General features: G+C 40.9%; 1 protein-coding gene across 4 annotated transcripts in view; it reads left to right on the forward strand.

The window, feature by feature from the left end:
- LOC139379034 (protein phosphatase 3 catalytic subunit alpha) overlaps positions 1-24368 on the forward strand; it is a 136041-nt gene that overhangs the window by 76069 nt on the left and 35604 nt on the right. For all 4 annotated transcript variants that reach the window (XM_071121761.1, XM_071121759.1, XM_071121760.1 and 1 more), the window contains exons 3-6: positions 10000-10124; positions 11561-11672; positions 12006-12151; positions 16115-16254. In XM_071121761.1, the coding sequence (XP_070977862.1) occupies positions 10000-10124; positions 11561-11672; positions 12006-12151; positions 16115-16254 (523 nt within the window). The remainder of the gene's footprint in view (positions 1-9999; positions 10125-11560; positions 11673-12005; positions 12152-16114; positions 16255-24368) is intronic.

The raw sequence follows: 24368 nt of genomic DNA on the forward strand, positions 1-24368 counted from the left end.
ACACAAAAGTAAGTATAAATGAGTCAACATTTGAGTCAGCTACTTTAACGAAGTACAGCCAGATGCGCTCACATTGTTAAATTCAACTTCGATTGCGCTGCTTTCGTGTGTCCCGGTAACAGCGGAGAGAAAGTGTACAGACACATGCCACAGTCTGAGCTAGGCTACTAAAATGTTGCAGTCGGTTTTTAAAGCTTGACCATTTATAACCAAAATACAAAACCTGCAACAAACACCATGTAAAACAGAAACATCTAGGCCTATTACAGCAACAATTGAGCAGTAAAGGTTTTTAGAACGCCTTCTCATTCAAGGGTTTTTCTTTATTTTTACTATTTTCTACATTGAAGAATAATAGTGAAGACATCAAAACTGATAGCACATATGGAATCATGTAGTAAGCAAAAAAGTGTTAAACAAATCAAAATATATTTTATATTTGAGATTCTTCAAATAGCCACCCCTTTGCCTTGATGACAGCTTTGCACACTCTTGGCATTCTCTCAACCAGCTTCACCTGGAATGCTTTTCCAACAGTCTTGAAAGAGTTCCCACATATTCTGAGCACTTGTTGTCTGCTTTTCCATCACTCTATGGTCTGACTCATCCCAAACCATCTCAATTTGGTTGAGGTCGGGGGATTGTGGAGGCCAGGTCATCTGATGCAGCACTCCATCACTCCTTGGTAAAATAGCCCTTACACAGCCTGTGTTGGGTCATTGTCCTGTTGAAAAACAGTGATAGTCCCACTAAGCCCAAACCAGATGGGATGGCATATCACTGCAGAATGATAGTGTGTGCCTTGAATTCTAAATAAATCATAAACAGTGTCACAAGCAAAGCACTCCCACACCATCACACCTCCTCCTCCATGCTTCAAGGTGGGAACTACACATGCGGAGATCATCCGTTCCCCCACACAGCGTCTGACAAAGCCACGGCGGTTGGAACCTAAAATCTCCAATTTGAAATCCAGACCAAATGACACATTTCTACCGGTCTAATGTCCATTGCTCGTGTTTCTTGGCCCAAGCAAGTCTCTTCTTATTATTGGTGTCCTTTAGGAGCAGTTTCATTTCGGCCAGAAATTCGACCATGAAAGCCTGATTCTCCTCTGAACAGTTGATGTTGAGATATATCTGTTACTTGAACACTGAAGCATTTATTTGGGCTGCAATTTCTGAGTCTGGTACCTCTAATGAACTTATCCTCTGCAGCAGAGGTAACTCTGGGTCTTCCATTCCTGTGGCGTTCCTCATGAGAGCCAGTTTCATCATAGCGCTCAATGTTTTTTGCGACTGCACTTGAAGAAACGTTCAAAGTTCTTGAACTGTTCCGTATTGACTGACCTTCATGTCTTAAAGTAATGTTCTTGCCAGTAATATGGACTTGGTCTTTTACCAAACAGGGCTATCTTCTGTATACCACCTACCTTGTCACAACACAACTGATTGGCTCAAATGCATTAAGAAGGAAATTAACTTCCACAAATTAACTTTTGTTCCACAAATTAACTTTTGTTCCACAAATTAACTTTTAACAAGGCACACCTGTTAATTGCAATATATTCTAGGTGACTACCTCATGAAGCTGGTTGAGAGAATGCCTAGAGTGTGCAAAGCTGTCATCAAGGCAAAGGGTGGCAACTTTAAAGAATCTCAAATATAAAATATATTTTGATTTGTTTAACACTTTTGGTTACTACATGATTCCATATGAGTTATTTCATAGTTTTGATGTCTTCACAATTATTCTACAATGTAGAATAATAAAAATAAATAAAAAACCTTGAATGAGTTTGCCAAGATAATCCATCCACCTGACAGTTGTGGCATATAAAGAAGCTGATTAAACAGCATGATCGTTACACAGGTGCACCTTGTGCTGGGGACAATAAAAGGCCACAAAAATGTGCACATCAAATTTTGTCACACACATGCCACAGATGTCAAGTTTTAAGAGAGTGTGCAATTGGCATGCTGACTGCAGCAATATCCACCAGAACAGTTGCCAGATAACTGAATGTTAATTTCTCTAACATAAACTGCCTCCAACGTCGTTTTAGAGAATTTGGCAGTATGTCCAACCTGCAGTATGTCAAACCTGCCACACAAACACAACCGTATGGCGTTATGTGGGTGAGCGGTTTGCTGATGTCAACGATGTGAACAGAGTGCCCCATGGTGGCAGTGTGGTTATGGTATGGGCAGGCATAAGCTACGGACAACGAACACAATTGCATTTTATCGATGGCAATTTGAGATACCGTGGCGAGATCCGGCCCATTGTCGTGCTGTTCATCCGTAGCAATCACCTCATGGTTCAGCATGATAATGTACTGCCCAATGTCGCAAGGATCTGTACACAATTCATAGAAGCTGAAAAATGTCCCTGTTCTTCCATGGCCTGCATACTCACCAGACATGTCACCCATTGAGCATGTTTGGGATGGTTGAATTGACGTGTACAACAGCGTGTTCCAGTTCCCGCTAATATCCAGCAACTTCGCACAACCATTGAAGAGGAGTGTGAAAACATTCCACAGGCCACAATCAACCGCCTGATCAACACTATGCGAAGGAGATGCTTTGCCCTGCAGGAATCGAATAGTGGTCACAGACTATTTAAGGTATCTGTATTCCCAGACATGTGAAATCCATAGATTAGGGCCTAATTAATTTATTTCAATTGACTGATTTCCTTATGAGCTGTAACTCAGTAAAATCTTCGAAAATGCTGCGTTTACATTTTTGTTCGGTATATTTATGTTACTATTTATTTAGCAAACTAAAAACAAGGAGCCTACCGTTAGCTACCTGCTGGGAGGATGTCATTTCATTGGAGGAGTGGGTGAGTGAACTAGTTTTCCCTCATATCGTTTTCCATCGGCTACAGCTAGAGATGCTGCCGGTTTCATTTGGTTAGCTAGCAATAAATGTGAATCGCTTTGCTAGCTAGCTATGCGGAACTTGAACGACTGTTATCCAGTTAGCATATCTCTTAGTTGTCAATCAAATGTGTTGGCCGTGCAGGCAAGTTCCCATTCAATTGTCAAAACGAGGGTTGGGACAAACATGCATTGGCAGGCAAGCTGCAGAAGGACGTGCAGGCTACTATTCCCATTGTTTATCGGTGAAACGTTGACTGCAAACTAGTTGAAAAAGTTTGAGAGGGTTTATCTAATGTTCCCTCATTAGATTTTAGCTCATCCTGCTCTGACTAGCATTAGTTGTTGATGATGTGCATTGGCAACTGAGGGGAAGAGAGCCTACCTTTTCATGGTTGTTTGATCAATAGGATTGTGAAGTTCCCAAATGTAAGTGGACTCCCGTGGTATTTACATATTTGCAGAAATCCATTTACGATGTTTTTTTGGGGGCGAATGCGTTCTCATGCTCTAAAGTCGCGCTGCTGCCTGTAAACACACAGTCCAGTTAAAAGTGAATGATGGCAGGCCCATGTGTGGCTTATGTGCGTATAGGCCAACTATAGCTCTGATTTGCTCTGGCGTACCGGTCTGCGCAGACTCCAGTCCTAGACAGGACAGATGTTTTTATTTGGTTTTATTTACTGCAGTGTCTATTCATTGACCTAACGCACTGAAGCTTTCCAGCTGTTGCTATAGAATTTTCACAAATGCCTTACTATACGTCCTTCCCAAACATTCATACATACATACAGGTGTCATATTTTGTCAGTTCCACTTTAAATCACAGTGGTAGCAGACCAGTTGAGAACGTTACTTTTGTCATACCACACAAGTTGGTGTCATCATGTCATTGTGGTTGTTCCTTTTTAATTATGTCATTCTATGATTGTGTTTTTTTGATTGTGCTCATAGAATATGCTTGATAGCTCCATAATGCTGTATGTGTGGTCCCTATCTCATTCTCTGCGGACAGCATGCAAGCCATACCTCTCATTCGATAGTAAAGAAAAAAGCCTGGAGCTGCAATTCATCATTGTTATCTTCCAGAGAAATCAGTTGTATGTGATTGGTTGTGAAGTAGAATGGCGAGTCGGAGAAAAGGCTTGGTGGTGTGTTGGTTGTGAATCAGCCTGTAGAGCCAGGGGGTAGGAGTTAACACGAGACACTCCTACACCCACCCCTCTCCTACTCAACAGTCCTGTTCTACGGCAATGATACACACACACTCGCACACGCACAAGTGTGCACACACACACACACACACACACACACACACTGAGTGCCTCACAAGGCCAGATTTTCTATTGAAAAGAAGGCATTGTTTGTCACTCACTCACTCATTCATTCTGCACCTCATTCTCCCATCTCTTCTGTCTATGTGATGTGTCTTGGGCGACTCACACACTTCCTGGTTGTGTCCATCAGGCCCAAACTGCTCCCGACACAGCTCACTGCTGTACCATTCAGCACAACCTACGTTCTGCTTTTCCAGAAACACACTGCACTAATGACTTAACTTTACAACCAATGAGAGAAAAGAGCCTTCATCTACCAGACCTTCACATCCCGGTCTGTCACATACAACATATGAATACTGAACAGATTTGCAAGCTGCACTCCTATATGCACTACTATTTCACTCCGGGCTTGAACTCGGCAGATCTCACCAACTCAATGAGCTTGCCTCTGGAGTGGCCTGTGTAGGTTATCGAGCAGAGCTGGCTTGTGTAAGTCAGCCACCCACACATACTAGCTGCTGCCGCCTGACTGGCGATATGGTTTTGATCAGTCTCGCACAGTAGCGCGGGGCGATGGATGGCGAGAACAAAATCTATCTCACTTGAGATAATGTACTCCCCCACCTGCTCATCTTATGTGGGCCTTGTCGTGACTGGGGATTGCTTGTGTCCGTGCATGCGTCTGTATGTGCTTGCCTGCATGTGTGTGCTGTGTTATTACAAAGCCCAGAGGAAAGCCATTGTATCTGATATGAATACGGCCTTACTGCCTACTATCCAGTGTGTCTAGTGTGCACAGCTGATTAGAACTCACCATGGCCTAGCTTGGCTGGCCATACATCATATCGTCTTCTTGACCCCTAGGTCGCTCTATTCCAGTGTGACCCCACGGCCACTTCTGTCACCATGGCGTTATCACAGAGAAACACAAAGGTGGGTTTTGTCCAGATCCACCCACACACAGAGCGAGAGAGAGCACATCCCTAGGGCTGGAGCGTTTAGTGTAACCGTTTGTTGCTTCATCATGTTCCTTGTGTTCTTGGATTGCTTGTTATTCTCATGTTATGTCTTGTAACAGTGTGATGTTGAATAAGACATTTGAATAGAATGTATCCCAGCTTTTTTGATAGAACAATATTTTCTGCAACTAGGTCTCAAAGTCTCATGTCAGAATTAGACGTTCATCCATCTTTCTCAAACATCAAATTTGGATTTTCTTCGAAATGGCAAAAGTGTTTAAGATAGAGGTCGACCGATTATGATTTCTCAACGCCGATACCGATTATTGGCGGACCAAAAAGCCGATGCCGATTAATCAGACGATTTTTAAAATGTGTATATATATTTGTAATAATGACAATTACAACAATACTGAATGAACACTTATTTGACTTAATATAATACATCAATAAAATCAATTTAGCCTCATTTAGCCTAAATAATGAAACATGTTCAATTTGGTTTAAATAATGCAAAAACAAAGTGTTGGAGAAGAAAGTAAAAGTGCAATATGTGCTATGTAAGAAAGCTAACGTTTCAGTTCCTTGCTCAGAACATGAGAACATATGAAAGTTGGTGGTTCCTTTTAACATGAGTCTTCAATATTCCCAGGTAAGAAGTTTTAGGTTGTAGTTATAATAGGAATTATAGGACTATTTCCCTCTATAGTATTTGTATTTCATTAACCTTTGACTATTGGATGTTCTTATAGACACTTTAATATTGCCAGAGTAACAGTATAGCTTCCGTCCCTCTAGTTCGCTCGCGCTAACTAGCTAGCCATTTTACTTCGGTTACACCAGCCTCATCTCGGGAGTTGATAGGCTTGAAGTCATAAACATTGAATGAATGTTTACGCGCCTGCTTCTGCCTACCACCACTCAGTCAGATACTTGAATGCTTGTATGCACAGTCAGATTATATGCAACGCAGGACACGCTAGATAATATCTAGTAATATCATCAACCATGTGTAGTTAACTAGTGATTATGATTGATTGTTTTTTATAAGATAAGTTTGATGATAGCTAGCAACTTACCTTGGCTTACTGCATTCGCGTAACAGGCAATCTCCTTGTGGAGTGCAACGAGAGAGAGGCAGGTCGTTATTGCGTTGGACTCGTTAACTGTAAGGTTGCAAGATTGTATCCCCCGAACTGACAAGGTGAAAATATGTCGTTCTGCCCCTGAACAAGGCAGTTAACCCACCGTTCCTAGGCCGTCATTGAAAATAAGAATGTGTTCTTAACTGACTTGCCTAGTTAAATAAAGGTATAAAAAAATATTATTTTTTTTTAAATCGGAGCCCAAAAATACCGATTTCTGATTGTTATGAAAACTTGAAATTGGCAAATCGGCCATTCTGATTAATCGGTCGACCTCTAGTTTAAGGTGGAGTTTAGGCATTAACTGCGAAATCTTAACAAATACAAATGTTCTATCGCTGGATTCGAACATGCAACCCTGGCCAACGCTTACGCCCATCCACCATCCACATCCACAGCACCCTAGCAAAATAGAAACATACTTGAAGGTAACAGCGCTCACTCTTGCCCCTAGTGGCCAGTTTCCACGTCATTCCAAGTCCTCAGACATGGATGGACGTCGAATACTGACTTGTATCACGGGGGACCTGGCTGGTTTTGTCCTGGTGTACATTCATTCTTCATTGACCAGAAACTAACCAGTAATTCACCAGACATGGTTTGGAGACTTTAGTATGTGCTATCGCAAGTCCATCATATAGACTTTGCTTGCATTGATTTACAGTCATTCTGTTGCTTACAATAGTCCTGTAGGTTACAAAATGCAATATAATGGTGATCATGGTCTGTACCGTGCTGGCTGAAAACCCCCCAAAGACCAATAAGCTATGAATGAGAGGGATTTTTACTTTCTATAATTCCTTACAAATATCCACATTTTTGTAGTAAGTGAGAATGAACATCCACTTTGCACAATGAGTTGCTTCTCAGACAGCATGAATAGACTATTTGAATGGAATATCATTTGTAACAACGTACAGTAACACTTTATTTGGATAGTCCATCTATAGACTATCAGTAACATTTCAACTAACTATCTACTAACCCTAGCTTTAATCCTAACCTTAATCCTTATCCTAAACTGAATTATAGCCCTTATTCTAACTCTAAATGTAACTTTAGCAAGCAGTTGCTTATCAACAGATAGTTTGTTGATTGTACGACCATCTGTAGATCTGCAGGTGGACTATCCGGACTATCCAAATAAAGTGTGACCCAATCAACAGTTGATTTTGGGAGGGGAAGGGAGCACATTAGAAATGAGAACCCTTTGAGTCCAAACCTAAGTCTAAATCAAGGAATTAAACCATTTGAAAAGAGTGGGATTCTTCAAAGACAAAATGAGAGTTTACAATGCATATGCGGAGAACAGATTCTCTCTTCTCTTCCCCGTGTCTCGAGGGGCTTGTAACTCGAGCTAATTACTTTCCAATGCAGTCATCCAACATATGATAATTGGAACTGTCTTCAAGATATTGCTACGAGTTTACTCTCTGTCATTAGATACAAGCTTAAAGACACATGTAAACAAATAAGTGGATATCGTTTGCAAAGAATGGTGTTGATATTCATTGCCAGGGACCAAATTAGTAGGCCTATCAGTGCTTTAGCAACTGTGTTTGAGCCAGAGTAGTTGGATGACGTTATATTTTGCTACTGAGTATCAGTGTATCAATTGTTAACATGAATGTTAATGTTGTTGAACATTTTCTCACTGAAATGTAAGGTTAGAAAAATGGAGAGGGAATTATCTACCAATATTTGTGAATAGCACACACACTCAGAATAAAAAAACAAACATGTTTTGATCAAGTCAATCAGGGAATTCATTGTATAATAATATAAACTATGATTGGCTGGTCATGAAGGTTCTGACTTGCAGCTGGATATGGCATTCAACACAGGTCACTGCATTGCAAAGAAATGACTAGGACTAGGTAGGACTGGTCTGGGTTCTTTAATCACAGTACCAGCGATTACAGTGTGTGGCCAGCGGGTGACAAATGTCTGAAGGCACTGTGGGCTGTGGCTCCTTGGCTCTCCGGGAGCAGTGGTGAACGGGGTCAGAGGGGCAATGGGAAAACCGATCCTATTTCACTGAGTGGCAAATGGTAATCCCTGATTTCATGGAGGGATTGAGTCAGCCCAGTCACAATGTGGGTCATGTTGGGTTGTTGAATGTAGTGATTAATGGATAGGTGGGGTGGGGATGTGACTAACGTCAAAGGAAAGACATTTGTCAAAGTCCCTCTGTTATGGAAGAGGGGATGGAGTGGAGAGAACAGTACATTTTCGATACAGCACATTGCCATACAATTGCGGACAACAACAACACTGTAGAGTTGATATCTATACAGGCATTGGGATACATTTTGTTCCTCCATAATAACATAATAATAGCAGCATTTTGTTCCTTAGCAATAGAATAATAGGCTGTACAAATGACGTTCCTTTCGTAGATTTCAGTGAGTACCGGTAGTGTTCTATGAACAAAAAGCACAGGGAAGTGAAGCGTGTCATAGTGAGACATTCTATTCTACTAAAGATGCCACTCAGAGTCTGAGAATTTTTTTGACAGGATCTATGGCTGAATGACAGCTTTATTGATACATTTTTCATGTTATCTCATGATACCACCTCGCTAACAATGGGATGTCAATGTACACGCTAATAATGGGATATCAATGTACATCAATGGGATATCAATGCACATCAGTGTTTCCATAGATGCTTGTAAGAAAAAAATGGCAAATTCAAAGGGTTATTGAAGACTGACTCTCATACTAATCATACACTGAGAATAAGAATTTTACTGTGACGTAAAACATGAAGCTACTCTAAAATCCACTGTAACAGAAATAGAATGGACCTTATTTGTCCCCATTTGTTTTTGTTGATAGCCAGTCGTGCTGTATCTCCCTTTACATTACAGTGGTCCTTCTTGGTTTGAGAAGGGTCCAACATTTTGGGGAGGTGTTGCATTTGTCTAGAAAAAAAAGAACCATTCTTGAAACAACATATTTGGTCTGACAAAGTCATATCTCTCATGCTAATAGATTATGCAAAAAGTAGAATATAATAGTTGGTTTGGTCATGTTGATTTGTGGTGCAGGCTAGTTATTGGTCAGAGGGTCTCTCAAGTGGGATTCTGCCCTGGGCCTGCTTACATTGTTTATGCAAAGCAAAACTCACTGTGTAATACAACACATAGTGTCTCGGTTCATATGTTTTATGCATGATGCATGTATTATGGAGGGATGCAGGCGAGACAACACATTTTTGTACCAGTTGGCCCAGGTTCAATTGGCTGGCGACATACAGTACAGAAACACAAGGCACTTCGCACTTGCAAATGCTCTCCAGGCTAATTGTATAAAATATGCTTTGAGTTTAAACCTTTCTGTTTGTTAGGTGAGACTAGCAGTTGCATTGTGTATTGGAACTGGGTATATATTAACACATAATTGCCCCCGTAAATAAAAGCTATTGTGCCACTTGGCTTCAGAGGATGGTTTATGATAAATGTCATGATGATGTTCATGTTTATGTATTAGGAGGAACAATTGTCACAATGCCCTCTTTTTGTCCTGGGTCTATGTACATGAATTATGATACCACAAACAAAAGTGTAATAAGAAATGGATATTAAAATTAATATTCATATTTTTTACCGCACAGAAAAACTGCACTTTTAAAGAAGACAAAGAAAATGTTTAGAATGTGAAAGTCAAGAGTTGTATGACGTCTGTTTGTTTCTGACTATTTCCTCCTCTGTGTGTTTCCTGTAGTTTGCGGAGACATCCATGGCCAGTTCTTTGACCTGATGAAGCTGTTTGAAGTAGGAGGGTCACCGGCTAGCACACGCTACCTTTTCTTGGGCGACTACGTCGACAGAGGATATTTCAGTATTGAAGTAAGTGTTTCACCTGCTCTAAGACCATTAAAGGAAAATACCACTCAAAAACGATATTTTTGTATTTGTTTCATTAGTCCACTGTTGAAACAGTCCCAAAGTGTTTTGCATGTCAACAATCAAGTTTTCAAGATATATAGTGCATTCGGAAAGTATTCAGACCCCTTCCCTTTTTCCACATTTTGTTACGTTACAGCCTTATTCTAAAATGGATTACATTAAAACAAATCCCCATCAATCTACCCACAATACCGCATACTGACAAAGTGAAACGTTTTTTAGTTGTTTTTGCAAATGTATAACAATATTTTATTTTATTTATTTACATAAGCATTCAGACCCTTTGCTATGAGAGTCAAAATTGAGCTCAGGTGCATCCTGTTTCCATTGATCATCCTTGAGATGTTCCAACTTGATTAGAGTCCACCTGTGGTAAATTCAATTGATTGGACATCATTTGGAAAGGCACACACGTTTCTATATAAGGTCCCACAGTTGACAGTGCATGTCAGAGCAAAAACCAAGCCATGAGGTCGACGGAATTGTACAAAGATTGTGTCAAAAATGTATGCAGCATTGAAGGTCCCCAAGAGCACAGTGGCCTCCATCATTCTTAAATGGAAGAAACTTGGAACCACCAAGACTCTTCCTAGAGCGGGCCATCTGGCCAAAGTGAGCAATCGGAGGAGAAGGGCCTAAGTCAGGGAGGTGACCAAGAACCAGACAGAGCTCCAGAGTTCCTCTGTGGAGGAACTTTTCCAGACGGACAACCATCTCTGCAGCACTCCACCAATCAGGCCTTTATGGTAGAGTGGCCAGACGAAAGCCACTCCTCAGTAAAAGGCACATGACAGCCTGCTTGGGGTTTGCCAGAAGGCCCCTAAAGACTCTCAGACCATGAGAATCAAGATTCTCTGGTCTGATGAAACCAAGATTGAACTCTTTGGCCTAAATGCCAAGCTTCACGTCTTGAGCATACCTGGCACCAACAGCATCATGCTGTATTGATGTTTTTGAGAGGCAGGGACTGGGAGATTAGTCAGGATCGAGGGAAAGATGAACGGAGGAAAGTACGGAGAGAGACCCATCCAATTTTCAACAAAAAAAATTGAAACCTGTTTTTGCTTTGTCATTCTGGGGTATTGTGTGTATGTTGATTAAGGGAAAAAACAATATAATTTGAAATAAGGCTGTAATGTAACAAAATGTGGAAAAAAAGTCAAGGGGTCTGAATACTTTCCAAATGGACCGTAGAACTTTCAAAATACAGAAAGTGTCACAGTATGATGCGTTTTGCATAATCCTTTAAGTTAAAGAAGGAAGTGTTTGATACTTTTGCTTTCGTACATCTGAGACTCCTATTAGTCATTGTGTATTGTATATGTTCTCTGAAAACATGCTAATTCATTTCCTATGTCTTTGTTATTGTCTTCCAGTGTGTGCTGTACTTGTGGGCCTTAAAGATCCTATACCCCAAAACACTATTTTTGCTCCGTGGGAACCACGAATGTAGACATTTAACAGAGTATTTCACATTTAAGCAAGAATGTAAGTGTGGTTTTGAGTTTTTCTTTCTGAAGCATTTTACATTGAACATGACGCTTGACTTTCAAAGTGCTTCTTGGCATAGTATGAAATCAGATTCTTGCTCTCGCCTTGATATGTATTTACATATGTCAGGGCTATTGCTGTTGGATTCAGGCTTAGAGTATAACCAAAATACCAAGGGCAGAGTTAGAGTTTTTTATGTCTTTTGGATGTTTTCTGACACTTTGTTTGAGCTTTCCGACCCAGGCCCAGCACACTGCCCTAGTGTGTAAGAGCTAGGGGTGTTTGGCCTGGCAACACTCTTCAGTCCTCGCCCTATTTCCACCCTGACAGGTAGAATTAAGTATTCGGAGCGGGTGTACGATGAGTGTATGGATGCCTTCGACTGCCTTCCCCTGGCCGCCCTTATGAACCAGCAGTTCCTGTGTGTACACGGAGGACTTTCCCCAGAAATCTCAAACCTTGACGACATCAGGAAAGTACGTGAACTACATTCCTTGCATGACAAAGCCCAATGCAATATGCTTTTAATTTGTGCCGACTTTGGTACATTTTACACAGACTACTACATTCGGAATGATCTCCTCTTTTTCCCTTAAAATCATGGATACTTGGGATATTGATATTGTATTGTTTCTATAGTGTATGAATATATCACATGTACAGTGGCAAGAAAAAGTATGTGAACCCTTTGGAATTAACTGGATTTTTGCATAAATTGGTCATAAAATGAAGTCTAAGTCACAACAATAGACAAACACAGTCTGCTTAAAACTAATAACACAAACAATTGTACGTTTTCATGTCTTTATTGAACACACAGTGTAAACATTCACAGTGCAGGGTGGAAAAAGTATGCGAACCCTTCGATTTAATAACTTGTTGATCCTCCTTTGGCAGCAATAACCTCAACCAAATGTTTTCTGTCATTGCGAATCAGACCTGCACAGCGGTCAGGAGGATTTTGGACCATTCCTCTTTACAAAACTGTTTCAGTTCAGCGATATTCTTAGAATGTCTGACGTGAACTGCTCTCAAGGTCATGCCACAGCATTTTAAATCGGACCGAGGTCAGGACTCTGACTGGACCACTCCAGAAGGCGTATTTTCTTCTATTGAAGCCATTCTGTTGTTGATTTACCTCTGTGTTTTGGGTTGTTGTCCAGTTGCATCACCCAACTTCTGTTGAGCTTCAATTGGCGGACAGATAGCCTTACATTCTCCTGCAAAATGTCTTGATAAACTTGGGAATTCATTTTTTTCGTCGATGATAGCAAGCTGTCCAGACCCTGAGGCAGCAAAGCAGCCCCAAACCATGAGGCTCCCTCTACCATACATTACAGTTGGGATGAGGTTTTGATGCTGGTGTGCTGTGCCTTTTTTCTCCACAGATAGTGTTGTGTGTTCCTCCCAAACAACTCAACTTTAGTTTAATCTGTCCACACAATATTTTACCAGTAGCGCTGTGGAACAACTAGGTGCTCTTTTGCAAACTTCAGACGTGCAGCAATGTTTTTTTTTGACAGCTTTTGTTCTTTCCATGGTGTCCTCCCATGAACACCATTATTATTCAGTGTTTTACGTATCATAGACTCACAACAGAGATGTTAGCATGTTCCAGAGATCTTTAGCTGACAATCTAGGATTCTTCTTAACCTCATTGAGCATTCTGAGCTGTGCTCTTGCAGTCATCTTGGCAGGATGGCCACTCCTAGGGAGAGTAGCAACAGTGCTGAACTTTCTCAATTTATAGACAATTTGTCTTACCGTGGACTGATGAACATCAGGCTTTTAGAGATACTTCTGTAACCCTTTCCAGCTTTATACAAGTCAACCGTTCTTAATCTTAGGTCTTCGGAGATCTCTTTTGTCCGAGGCATGTTTCACATCAGGCAATGCTTCTTGTGAATAGCAAACTCAAATCCAGTCATGTCCATGTTTCATTAAAGTGTAATGGATGTTCAGTATAAGAAGGATCATACATTTTCCCTTGTAACGAACATTAATTCAAGTGGATTTTATTCTGTGAAAGGCACATCAATTAGGTTTACACAGACCTTCGTTAAAACCTGTTTAAGTTCTCCTTTTTGCTGTTCAAGGAAATAGTCTTTACAATTTCTCTTGAAATATTTATTTAGAAAATGATGTCTTTGATAACACAACATGGACTACCTCCCTCTCAAACAATGCCCCAAACTAACAGAGATTTGCAATCTGGCTCTCTGATTAAACCTTTTGAATAGTTGGATCCTGCTTTTTCTCAAATTCAGTAACGACAATTGGATTTTGTGGCTGCAATCAGATGGTCTCTGTAATAAAATCTGCACTACTGAAGTGTCCGTTATGCTACAGTATATACTGTACCAGGCTTGGGCTCAATTCCATTTCAATTCCAGTCAATTCAGGAAGTACAATGATATTCCAACTCAAATTGCAAAGATTTGAATTTGGTTTACTTTCTGAATTGACTAGAACTTAAATGGAATTTACTCCAGCCCTGGTATATACTTTCTCTGAGAAATGACTGTCATGAGCTTTTGGATGATCACTTTAGTTTGTAGCTTTTCATTCCATTTCCCAGGAGGAAGTATTAGTATAGTCAAGATTGAAAATATCTATACATGTTTCATACTGTTTCATACAAATTGTCATCCAGTCCATCCAATTTCATGTTGTGGGTTTCTTTCACACACAAATGTGAGACCCTACCAACAGTTTTACTGTAACATGCTCTGATGAAGGCATAACTGCCAAAATGCAGTGCCGCTGTTTCGCAATTTTCTTAAACTCGGGATTTCATTCGAAGTTTTACTGTAACCACAGTTCAATGTAGCAACACTAATTGTCAACTCAAGATTCGTTTCAAGTAGAGGTCGACCGATTAATCGGAATTGCCGATTAATTAGGGCCGATTTCAAGTTTTCATAACAATCAGTAATCGTCATTTTTGGACACCGATTGTGGCCGATTACATTGCACTCCACGAGGAGACTGCGTGGCAGGCTGACAACCTGTTACGCGAGTGCAGCAAGAAGCCAAGGTAAGTTGCTAGCTAGCATTAAACTTATCTTATAAAAAACAATCAATCTTAACATAATCACTAGTTAACTACACATGGTTGATGATATTACTAGTTTATCTAGCTTGTCCTGCGTTGCATATAATTGATGCGGTGCCTGTTAACTTCTCATCACAGCCTACTTCGCCAAACGGGTGATGATTTAACAAGCGCATTCACCAATGTGTACCTAACCATAAACATCAATGCCTTTCTTTAAAATCAATACACAAGTATATATTTTTAAACCTGCTGATTTAGTTAATATTGCCTGCTAACATGAATTTATTTTAACTAGGGAAATTGTGTCACCTCTCTTGCAAGCAGTCAGGCAGGGTATATGCAGCAGTTTGGGCCACCTGGCTCGTGGCGAACTGTGTGAAGACCATTTATTCCTAACAAAGACTGCAATAAATTTGCCAGAATTATACATAATTATGACATAACATTGAAGGTTGTGCAATGTAACAGCAATATTTAGACTAATGGATGCCACCCCTTAGATAAAGTACGTAACGGTTCCGTATTTCACTGAAAGAATAAATGTTTTGTTTTTGAAATGATCGTTTCCGGATTTGACCATATTAATGACCTAAGGCTCGCATTTCTGTGTTATTATGTTATAATTAAGTCTATGATTTGATAGAGCAGTCTGACTGAGCGGTGGTAGGCAGCAGCAGGCTCGTAAGCATTCATTCAAACAGCACTTTTGTGCGTTTGCCAGCAGCTCTTCGCTGTGCTTCAAGCATTGAGCTGTTTATGCCTTCAAGCCTATCAACTCCCGAGATTAGGCTGGTGTAACCGATGTGAAATGGCTAGCTAGTTAGCGGGGTGCGCGCTAATAGCATTTCAATCGGTGACGTCACTCGCTCTGAGACCTTGAAGTAGTTGTTCCCCTTGCTCTGCAAGGGCCACGGTTTTTGTGGAGCGATGGGTAACGATGCTTCGAGGGTGGCTGTTGTCGATGTGTTCCTGGTTCAAGCCCAGATAGGGGCGAGGAGAGGGACGGAAGCTATACTGTTACACTGGCAATTGAACATGTTTCGTTATTTGAGGCTAAATTGATTTTATTGATGTATTATATTAATTTAAAACAAGTGTTCATTCAGTATTGTTGTAATTACAAATAAATAAATAAAATTGGAAGATTAATCGGCGTCGGCTTTTTTTGGTCCTCCAATAAATCGGTATCGGCGTTGAAAAATCATATTCGATCGACCTCTAGTTTCAAGTCATTTTCCCTTTCCCATACAGTAGGTATCACTACACCAACTTTTTGAGGAAGTTAAACTGACTCCGTTTCCGTATAGATGAGACATTTTCCTGACTGATTGACATTGTCTCTCCCTGTCTCTCCTAACTCTGTGTACCTCTGTCTTTGTAGTTAGACAGATTCAAAGAGCCCCCTGCGTATGGGCCCATGTGTGACCTGTTGTGGTCAGACCCCCTGGAGGACTTTGGGAACGAGAAGAGCCAAGAACACTTCACACACAACACAGTGAGAGGCTGCTCCTACTTCTACAGGTGGGCCGTCACCTCCTTCACAAGCTGCGTAGTGTGAAAAAGAGGCTGTGAATGTATTCATTTATTTGTCATTTAGTTGACAGAGACAGTGCACATTATTAAGTGTGTGTGTGTGTGTGTGGGTTGGCCATATCTTGCTTTCTTACCATTGCTGACTTTGTTAAATTGCTGATGTATCATACAATGGACTTGGCATTGATCTAGTGTAACACTTCTGGCCTCTACAGTAATATAACCCTCCAAATACAACAGTTAACTTGTGCCATTGAAGCATCAATGAACCTTCCTTTGCCAAATCCTTCCAACCCACGTTATTCTGGCAAATGTTCATCTTCATTCAGTCCCCTTCGAAGCTCCTCAGTCCCTTTTCTACTGTCTGGATCATAGTAGCTTTGTAACCTGCATTTCTCATGGTCCCAGGGAAACGGCCTTTTCTCTCATTACTCTGTCGCAAGTGTTTATGTAACACATATATGAACTCCCATTTAATTATTTTTTTATTTAACCTTTATTTAACTAGGCAAGTCGGTTAAGAACAAATTCGTATTTACAATGGCGGCCTACCCCGGCCAAACCTGGACGACACTGGGCCAATTGTGCGCCACCCTATGGGACTCCCAATTTCAGCCGGATGTGATACAGCCTGGTTTCGAACCAGGGACGGTAGTGATGCCTCTTGCACTGAGATGCAGTGCCTTAGACCGCTGCTCCACTCAGGAGCCCAGTCACAGGCAGAGCATACAAAGGAAACGCTGGAAGTGCTGCAGGAGCTCACGCAGTCCTGAATGTAATGAACTTGTGCATTAGCACAGGGCCAGAGTCTTCTCCAAATGTGAGCTTTAGTGCTCCAGTGTCCAGTCATTACAGGTGGACAGATGCTCATTTGATCCTGGCATGCTAGTGGCAAAGCAAGCCTGAAGCAGCCCAAGCTGTCAAATGTTTCTCCTTGGTTAGTGACTGTAGATATGATTCCCTTTAGAAATGCAGTCCATCCAACTGAAGGCAGTGGATTGTGTAGGGTTGTTCTCAAGGCATTACTTAGAATTTGTATATTGAAATAATTTGAAAAGAGATTGCATATATCATATTTGTCAGAGTCTTATTTTCTGTATCCATAATACCTATTTCAAAGACCTATTTCACGAGCGTACAAACGTAATATTTGCTCTTTGGACCCCAGGAAGACTAGCGGTCTCTAAAGGTCTTTTCATTTTGTGAAAACAAGGAAGAGTCGCCTTCCCTTGCAAGTAGTAGCTAGCTGGCAGCCTGGCTAGCTGGCTTTAGCCTAGCCCAAGGCCAGCAGAGGGCGATATTGAGTTGTTTCCATTTTACACTCGTATCCCCTGCAGACCGCTTTGTACCTAAAACATTCTCCATTCAGGCTGCAAAGGTGTCGATTTCCTCCTTAATTATATTTAATAGTGAGAAAAATGGGAAAAATATGCATACTTTCTTTATGAAATACCATTTTCCACCACCATGCTAAAGGGGCTAATGCCTAGGAATGCTATTCCCGGATGTTGCCTATCGCTTTCAGCCAATCAATTTGCAGCAAAATACCCTTGGCTGAACGCAGGGCACAACATCAGGAAGTAGCATTAGCCAAATGGTGTTTCATAAAGGGAGTTTGTGTATTTTCCACATTTTCTCTGCCTTCTTGCCATTAGTAGGAAATTGACGCCTTTGCAGCCTGAATGGATAATGTTTTAGGTACAAACCGGTCCACGGGGGATACGAGTGTATTTACGGCTGCATACAATGCGTTTGGACGGTAAAATGAAAATGAAAATGAAACCATCAATATCAGTTCAATATCGCCATCTGCCGGCCTTTGGGCTAGCCTTAGCCTGGTTAAAAAACATAGCAAGCCAGCTAGCCTTTTTAGCTTCCCACATCGCCATGTGAAATAATCTGATTTATAATTTTTTTAAATATGCCCTGGCAAATATTCTTATACTTGCCGGTGTAACCTAAAACATGATCCCAGTTTGATATGCTGCTTGTGTATTCATTCCCATATCAGCTACAAATAGAAGGTCATGTTTTGTTCACAAGACAAAAAGCACATGGATTTCTAGGTGGCTGCAGCAGGTTCTACCATTTTAGCCTGTAATCAGTAGTTATTAATGTTATACAAAATATATTTTGGGGTGAAATCTTGTTGTTTTTGTTTACTGTTTGAACAATAGCTGAGATTACATTTGGTTATCAATGAAAAATAGGCTAATTTGATGAATAGACTATAGAACCAAGTGACAACACAGCCTCCACTGCCTGTCTCAATTTTCAGGTAGTAAAAAACCACGTTGATTACCGGTAAACTACATTGCGACACTCCGAATCTTGCTTGTGCGTAAAGCTTGTCGTAAACTTTATTTATTTTATTTTGATTTAAACTTTATTTAAACTGGGAGTCACAGTGAGATAAGGTGATAGCTTAAGGGGATCCAAATAAAGAATGAAGAATTAGCTTAGGTATTTTATGTAGGAACAATGATGCTTATTTGCATTCAATATTTGATGTAGGTCAGAACTATGTGATAGCTGTGCATAGATTTGTATATGAACCAACAGTTTGCAGTAAATCAAATAAAATTGTATTTGTCACTGAAATTGTATGTGCCGAATACAACAGACCTTACAGTGAAATGCTTACTTAACCAACAATGCAGTTTTAAGAAACAAAAGTGTCAAAGTATTTACTAAAATAAACTGAAGTAAAAAATAAATTAACACAATGGGGGAAAAAAAGTAAATGGAGTTAGATTTGTATATGACCCAACAGTTTGCTGTAAAGGGTCTCGCTTGACTTATACTGAGCAAAAATATATACACAACATGCAACAATTTCAAAGATTTTACTTAGTTACAGTTCATATTAGGAAATCAGTCAATTAAAGTAATTTCATTAGGCCCTAATCTATGGATTTCACATGACAGGGAATACAAATATGCATCTGCTGGTCACAGATATCTTGAAATAAAGAGAGGGGCGTGGATCAGAAAACCAGTCAGTATCTGGTGTGATCACAATTTGCCTCATGCATCGCAACACATCTCCTTCGCATAGAGTTGATCAGGCTATTGATTGTGGCCTGTAGAACGTTTTCCCACTACTCTTCAATGACTGTGTGAAGTTTCTGGATATTGGCGGGAACTGGAACATGCTGTCGTACACGTTGATCCAGAGCATCCCAAACATGCTCAATGGGTGACATGTTTGGTGAGTATGCAGGCCATGGAAGAACTGGGACATTTTCAGCTTCCATGAATTGTGTACAGATCCTTGCGACGTTATCATTCTGAAACATGAGGTGATGGCAGCAGATGAATGGGTTGACAATGGGCCTCAGGATCTTGTCATGGTATCTCTGTGCATTCAAATTGCCATAGATAAAATGCAATTGTGTTTGTTGTCCATAGCTCATGCCTGCCCATACCATAACCCCACCGCCACCATGGGGCACTCCGTTCACAACATTGGCATCAGCAAACCGCTCACTCACAAGACGCCATGCACGTGGTCTGCCGGTTGAACGTACTGCAAAATTCTCTAAAGCAATGTTGGAGGCAGCTTTTGGTAGAGAAATTAACATTAAATTATCTGGCAACAGCTCTGGTGGACATTCCTGCAGTCAGCATGTCAGTTGCACGCTCTCTCAACTTAAGACATCTGTGGCATTGTGTTGTGTGACAAAACTGCAGATTTTCGGGTGACCTTTTATTGTCCCCATCAGAAGGTGAACCTGTGTAATGATCATGCTGTGTAATCAGCTTCTTGATATGCCACACCTGTCAGGTGGATGGATTATCTTGGGAAAGGAGAAATGCTCACTAAAAGGGATATAAACATATTTGTGCACAACATTTTAGAGAAATACGTATTTTGTTTCAGCTCATGAAACATGGGACCAACACTTTACATGTTGCATTTATAATTGTGTTCAGTGTAGATTTGTATATGACCCAACAGTTTGCTATAAATTCTCCTGCTTGACTTAGATTTGTGTATGACCCAACAGTTTGCTGTAAATGGACCTGCTTGAGTTAGATTTGTATATGTCCCAACAGTTTGTTGTAAATGGTCCTGCTAGAGTTAGATTTGTAAATGACCCAACAATTTGCTGTAAATGGTCCTGATTTAGATTTGTATATGTCCCAACAGTTTACTGTAAATGGTCCTGATTTAGATTTGTAAATGACACTACAGTTTACTGTAAATGGTCTCGCTGGAATTAGATTTGTAAATGACACTACAGTTTACTGTAAATGGTTTCGCTTGACTTAGATTTGTATATGACCCAAACATTTTCTGTAAATGGTCCTGCTAGAGTTAGATTTGTATATGTCCCAACAGTTTACTGTAAATGGTCCTACTAGAGTTAGATTTGTATATGTCCCAACAGTTTACTGTAAATGGTCCTACTAGAGTTAGATTTGTATATGTCCCAACAGTTTACTGTAAATGGTCCTACAAGAGTTAGATTTGTATATGTCCCAACAGTTTACTGTAAATGGTCTAGCTTGACATATATTTGTAAATGACCCAACAGTTTACCGTACATGGTTTGGCTTGACTTAGATTTGTATATGACCCAATCTTTTGCTGTAAATTGTCTCGCTTGACTATCTGCCAGACAATAGGGACCCTGTCAGGGAGAGAAATGCCACCCCTGTCACTTGAGAGAGCGTAAGAGAGCTGTGTTGTCACTTTCGGGTTCTGGCTGCTAGTGATATTTCCATGGTATGCCCCTGCCATCTCTGATATCTCAGTTACAAGGACCCAGTATACTAAATCCAGTAGGATCGACTATTGACAGAGGGACAGTGATTTAAAGGTGATGGGCACTGTTTGTACACTTAAAATACATATTTCCTTCCAGGCTTCCTTGAAGTAATCTCTAATATGTCATCACTGCATGGGTTTTATGGCATATCAGATCAGTGATTACTTCGAGGAAGGAAGGATGCATTTTAAAAGTAATGCAGTGTATTAGGAAAATATTCAGACCCCTTGACTTTTTCAAAATGTTGTTACGTTACAGCCTTATTCTAAAATGTATTAAATAATTTGTTTTCCTCATCAATCTACACACAATATCCCATAATGACTAAATGAAAACAGGTTTAAAAACATTTTAGCAAATGTATTCCAAATAAAAAACAGGAATACCTTATTTACATAAGTATTCAGAACCTTTTTTCCATTGATCATCCTTGAGATGTTTCTACAACTTGATTGGAGTCCACCTGTGGTAAATTAAATTGATTGGACATGATTTGGAAAGGCACACACCTGTCTATCTAAGGTCCAACAGTTGACAATGCATGTCAGAGCAAAAACCAAGCCATGATGTTGAAGGAATTGTCCGTAGAGCTCTGAGACAGGATTGTGTAGAGGCACAGATCTGTGGAAGGGTACCAAAAAATATCTGCACCATTGAAGGTCCCCAAGAACACAGTGGCCTCCATCATTCTGATGGGTTCTGACTCCTAAACTTGAAATGGTGTTAATCATTACGTATCCTATGGAAATGAGGGGTGCTACAGTCTGGTTTCTACACCAGAAGTGAATGGTTATCTGTAGGAGGAATGTATATGGTGTGGTCAATTAAGGGTGGATATGAGCCAGAGGCTTGGAGTGTACAGAGTAAAAGAAAGGCAATCACATGGTTGCAGTCACTGATAAGGGTGGAGAGCTGTGGATTAGGGAGGATTTGGGACTGAGTTCAGCTCAAGTCACATTAAGGGAGAAGGAACAGTTTGTTACCCACATCACTTAACTTCCTGCCTAGCGATAAAGATGTAATGTTTAGAGGGAAGGAGGAGACTGCATCCAAATTGGGGTGTATATCCTTGTCTTTGTCTGTTCAGCTGTCTAACCCTTTGGGTAAAGAAACTTGTTTTGAGCTCTAATAATCGTCTGTGAGTTTTTACTCGGTTCATTTAGAACCTAATAATTCTTAAATGGAAGAAGTTTAGAAAAACCAAGACTCTTCCTGGAGTTGGCCGCCTAGCCAAACTGAGCAATCAGGGGAGAAGGGCCTTGGTGAAGGAGGTAACCAAGAACCCGATGGTCACACTGACAGAGCTCCAGAGTTTCTTTCTGGAGATGGGAAAACCTTCCAGAAGGACAACCATCTCTGCAGTACTCCACCAATCAGGCCTTTTAAGGTAGAGTAGCCAGAAGGAAGCCACTCCTCAGTAAAAGGCACATGACAGCCTGCTTGGAGTTTGCCAAAAGGCACCTAAAGGAATCTGACCATGAGAAACAAGATCCTCTGGTCTGATGAAACCAAGATTGGATTCTTTGGCCTGAATGCCAAGCGTCACGTCTGGAGGTTACCCGGCACATCCCTACGGTGAAGCATGGTGGTGGCAGTATCATGCTGGGGGGGGGGTCTTTTTCAGCGGCAGGGACTGGGAGACTGGTCAGGAACGAGGGAAAGATGAATGGGAGCAAAGTACAGAGAGATCCTTGCTGAAAACCTGCTCCAGAGCACTCAGGACCTTAGACTAGGGTGAAGATTCCCCTTCCAATTAGACAACAACCCTAAACACACAGCAAAGACAACGCAGGAGTGGCTTCGGGACAAGTCTTTGAATGTCCTTGAGTGGCCCAGCCAGAGCCTGCACTTTAACCCGATCGAACATCTCTGGAGAGACCTGAAAATAGCTGTGCAGCGATGCTCCCCATCCAACCTGACAGAGCTTGAGAGGATCTGCAGAGAAGAATGGGAGAAACTCCCCAAATACAGGTGTGCCAAGCTTGTAGCATCATTCCCAAGAAGACTCGAGGCTGTTATCACTGCCAAAGGTGCTTGAATAAGGTACTGAGTAAAGGATCTGAGTATTTATGTAAATGTGATTTATTTATAAGAACCTGTTTTTGCTTTGTCATTATGGGGTATTGTGTGTAGATTGAGTTAATAAAAAAAACTGAGAAACTAAGCAAGAGGACAAGTACATTAGTGTCTAGTTTGAGTAACAGACGTCTAACAAGTCCTCAACTGGCAGCTTCATTAAATAGTACCTGCAAAACACCAGACTCAACGTCAATAGTGAAGAGGCGACTCCGGGATGCTGGCCTTCTAGGCAGAGCTGCAAAGAAAAAGCCATATCTCAGACTGGCCAATAAAAATAAAAGATTAAGATGGACAAAAGAACATAGACACTGGACAGAGGAACTCTGCCTAGAAGGCCAGCTTCTTCACTATTGACGTCGAGTCTGGTGTTTTGCAGGTACTATTTAATGAAGCTGCCGGTTGAGGACTTGTTTGGCGTCTGTTTCTCAAACTAGACACTCTAATGTACTTGTCCTCTTGCTCAGTTGTGCACCGGGGCCTCCCACTCCTCTTTCTACTCTGGTTAGAGTCTGTTTGCACTGTTCTGTGAAGGGAGTAGTACACAGCGTTGTACGAGATCTTCAGTTTCTTGGCAATGTCTTTCATGGAATAGCCTTCATTTCTCAGAACAAGAATAGACTGATGAGTTTCAGATGAAAGTTCTTTGTTTCTAGTCATTTTGAGCCTGTAATCGAACCCACAAATGCTGATGCTCCAGATACTCAACTAGTCTAAAGAAGGCCAGTCTTATTGCTTCTTTAATCAGACAACAGTTTTCAGCTGTGCTAACATAATTGAAAAAGGGTTTTCTAATGATCAATTAGCCTTTTAAAATTATAAACTTGGATTAGCTAACACAACGATTGGAACACAGGAGTGTTGATTGCTGATAATGGGCCTCTGTACGCCTATGTACAGTCGTAGCCAAAAGTTTTGAGAATGACACAAATATAAATTTTCACAAAGTCTGCTGCCTCAGTTTGTATGATGGCAATTTGCATATACTCCAGAATATTATGAAGAGTGATCAGATGGATTGCAATTAATTGCAAAGTCCCTCTTTGCTATGCAAATGAACTGAATCCCCCCAAAAACATTTCCACTGCATTTCAGCCCTGCCACAAAAGGACCAGCTGACATCATGTCAGTGATTCTCTCGTTAACACAGGTGTGAGTGTTGACGAGGACAAGCCTGGAGATCACTCTGTCATACTGATTGAGTTCGAATAACAGACTAGAAGCTTCAAAAGGAGGGTGGTGCTTGGAATC

This window comes from Oncorhynchus clarkii, chromosome 21, assembly GCF_045791955.1.
Source record: "Oncorhynchus clarkii lewisi isolate Uvic-CL-2024 chromosome 21, UVic_Ocla_1.0, whole genome shotgun sequence".
Lineage (NCBI taxonomy): Eukaryota > Metazoa > Chordata > Actinopteri > Salmoniformes > Salmonidae > Oncorhynchus > Oncorhynchus clarkii.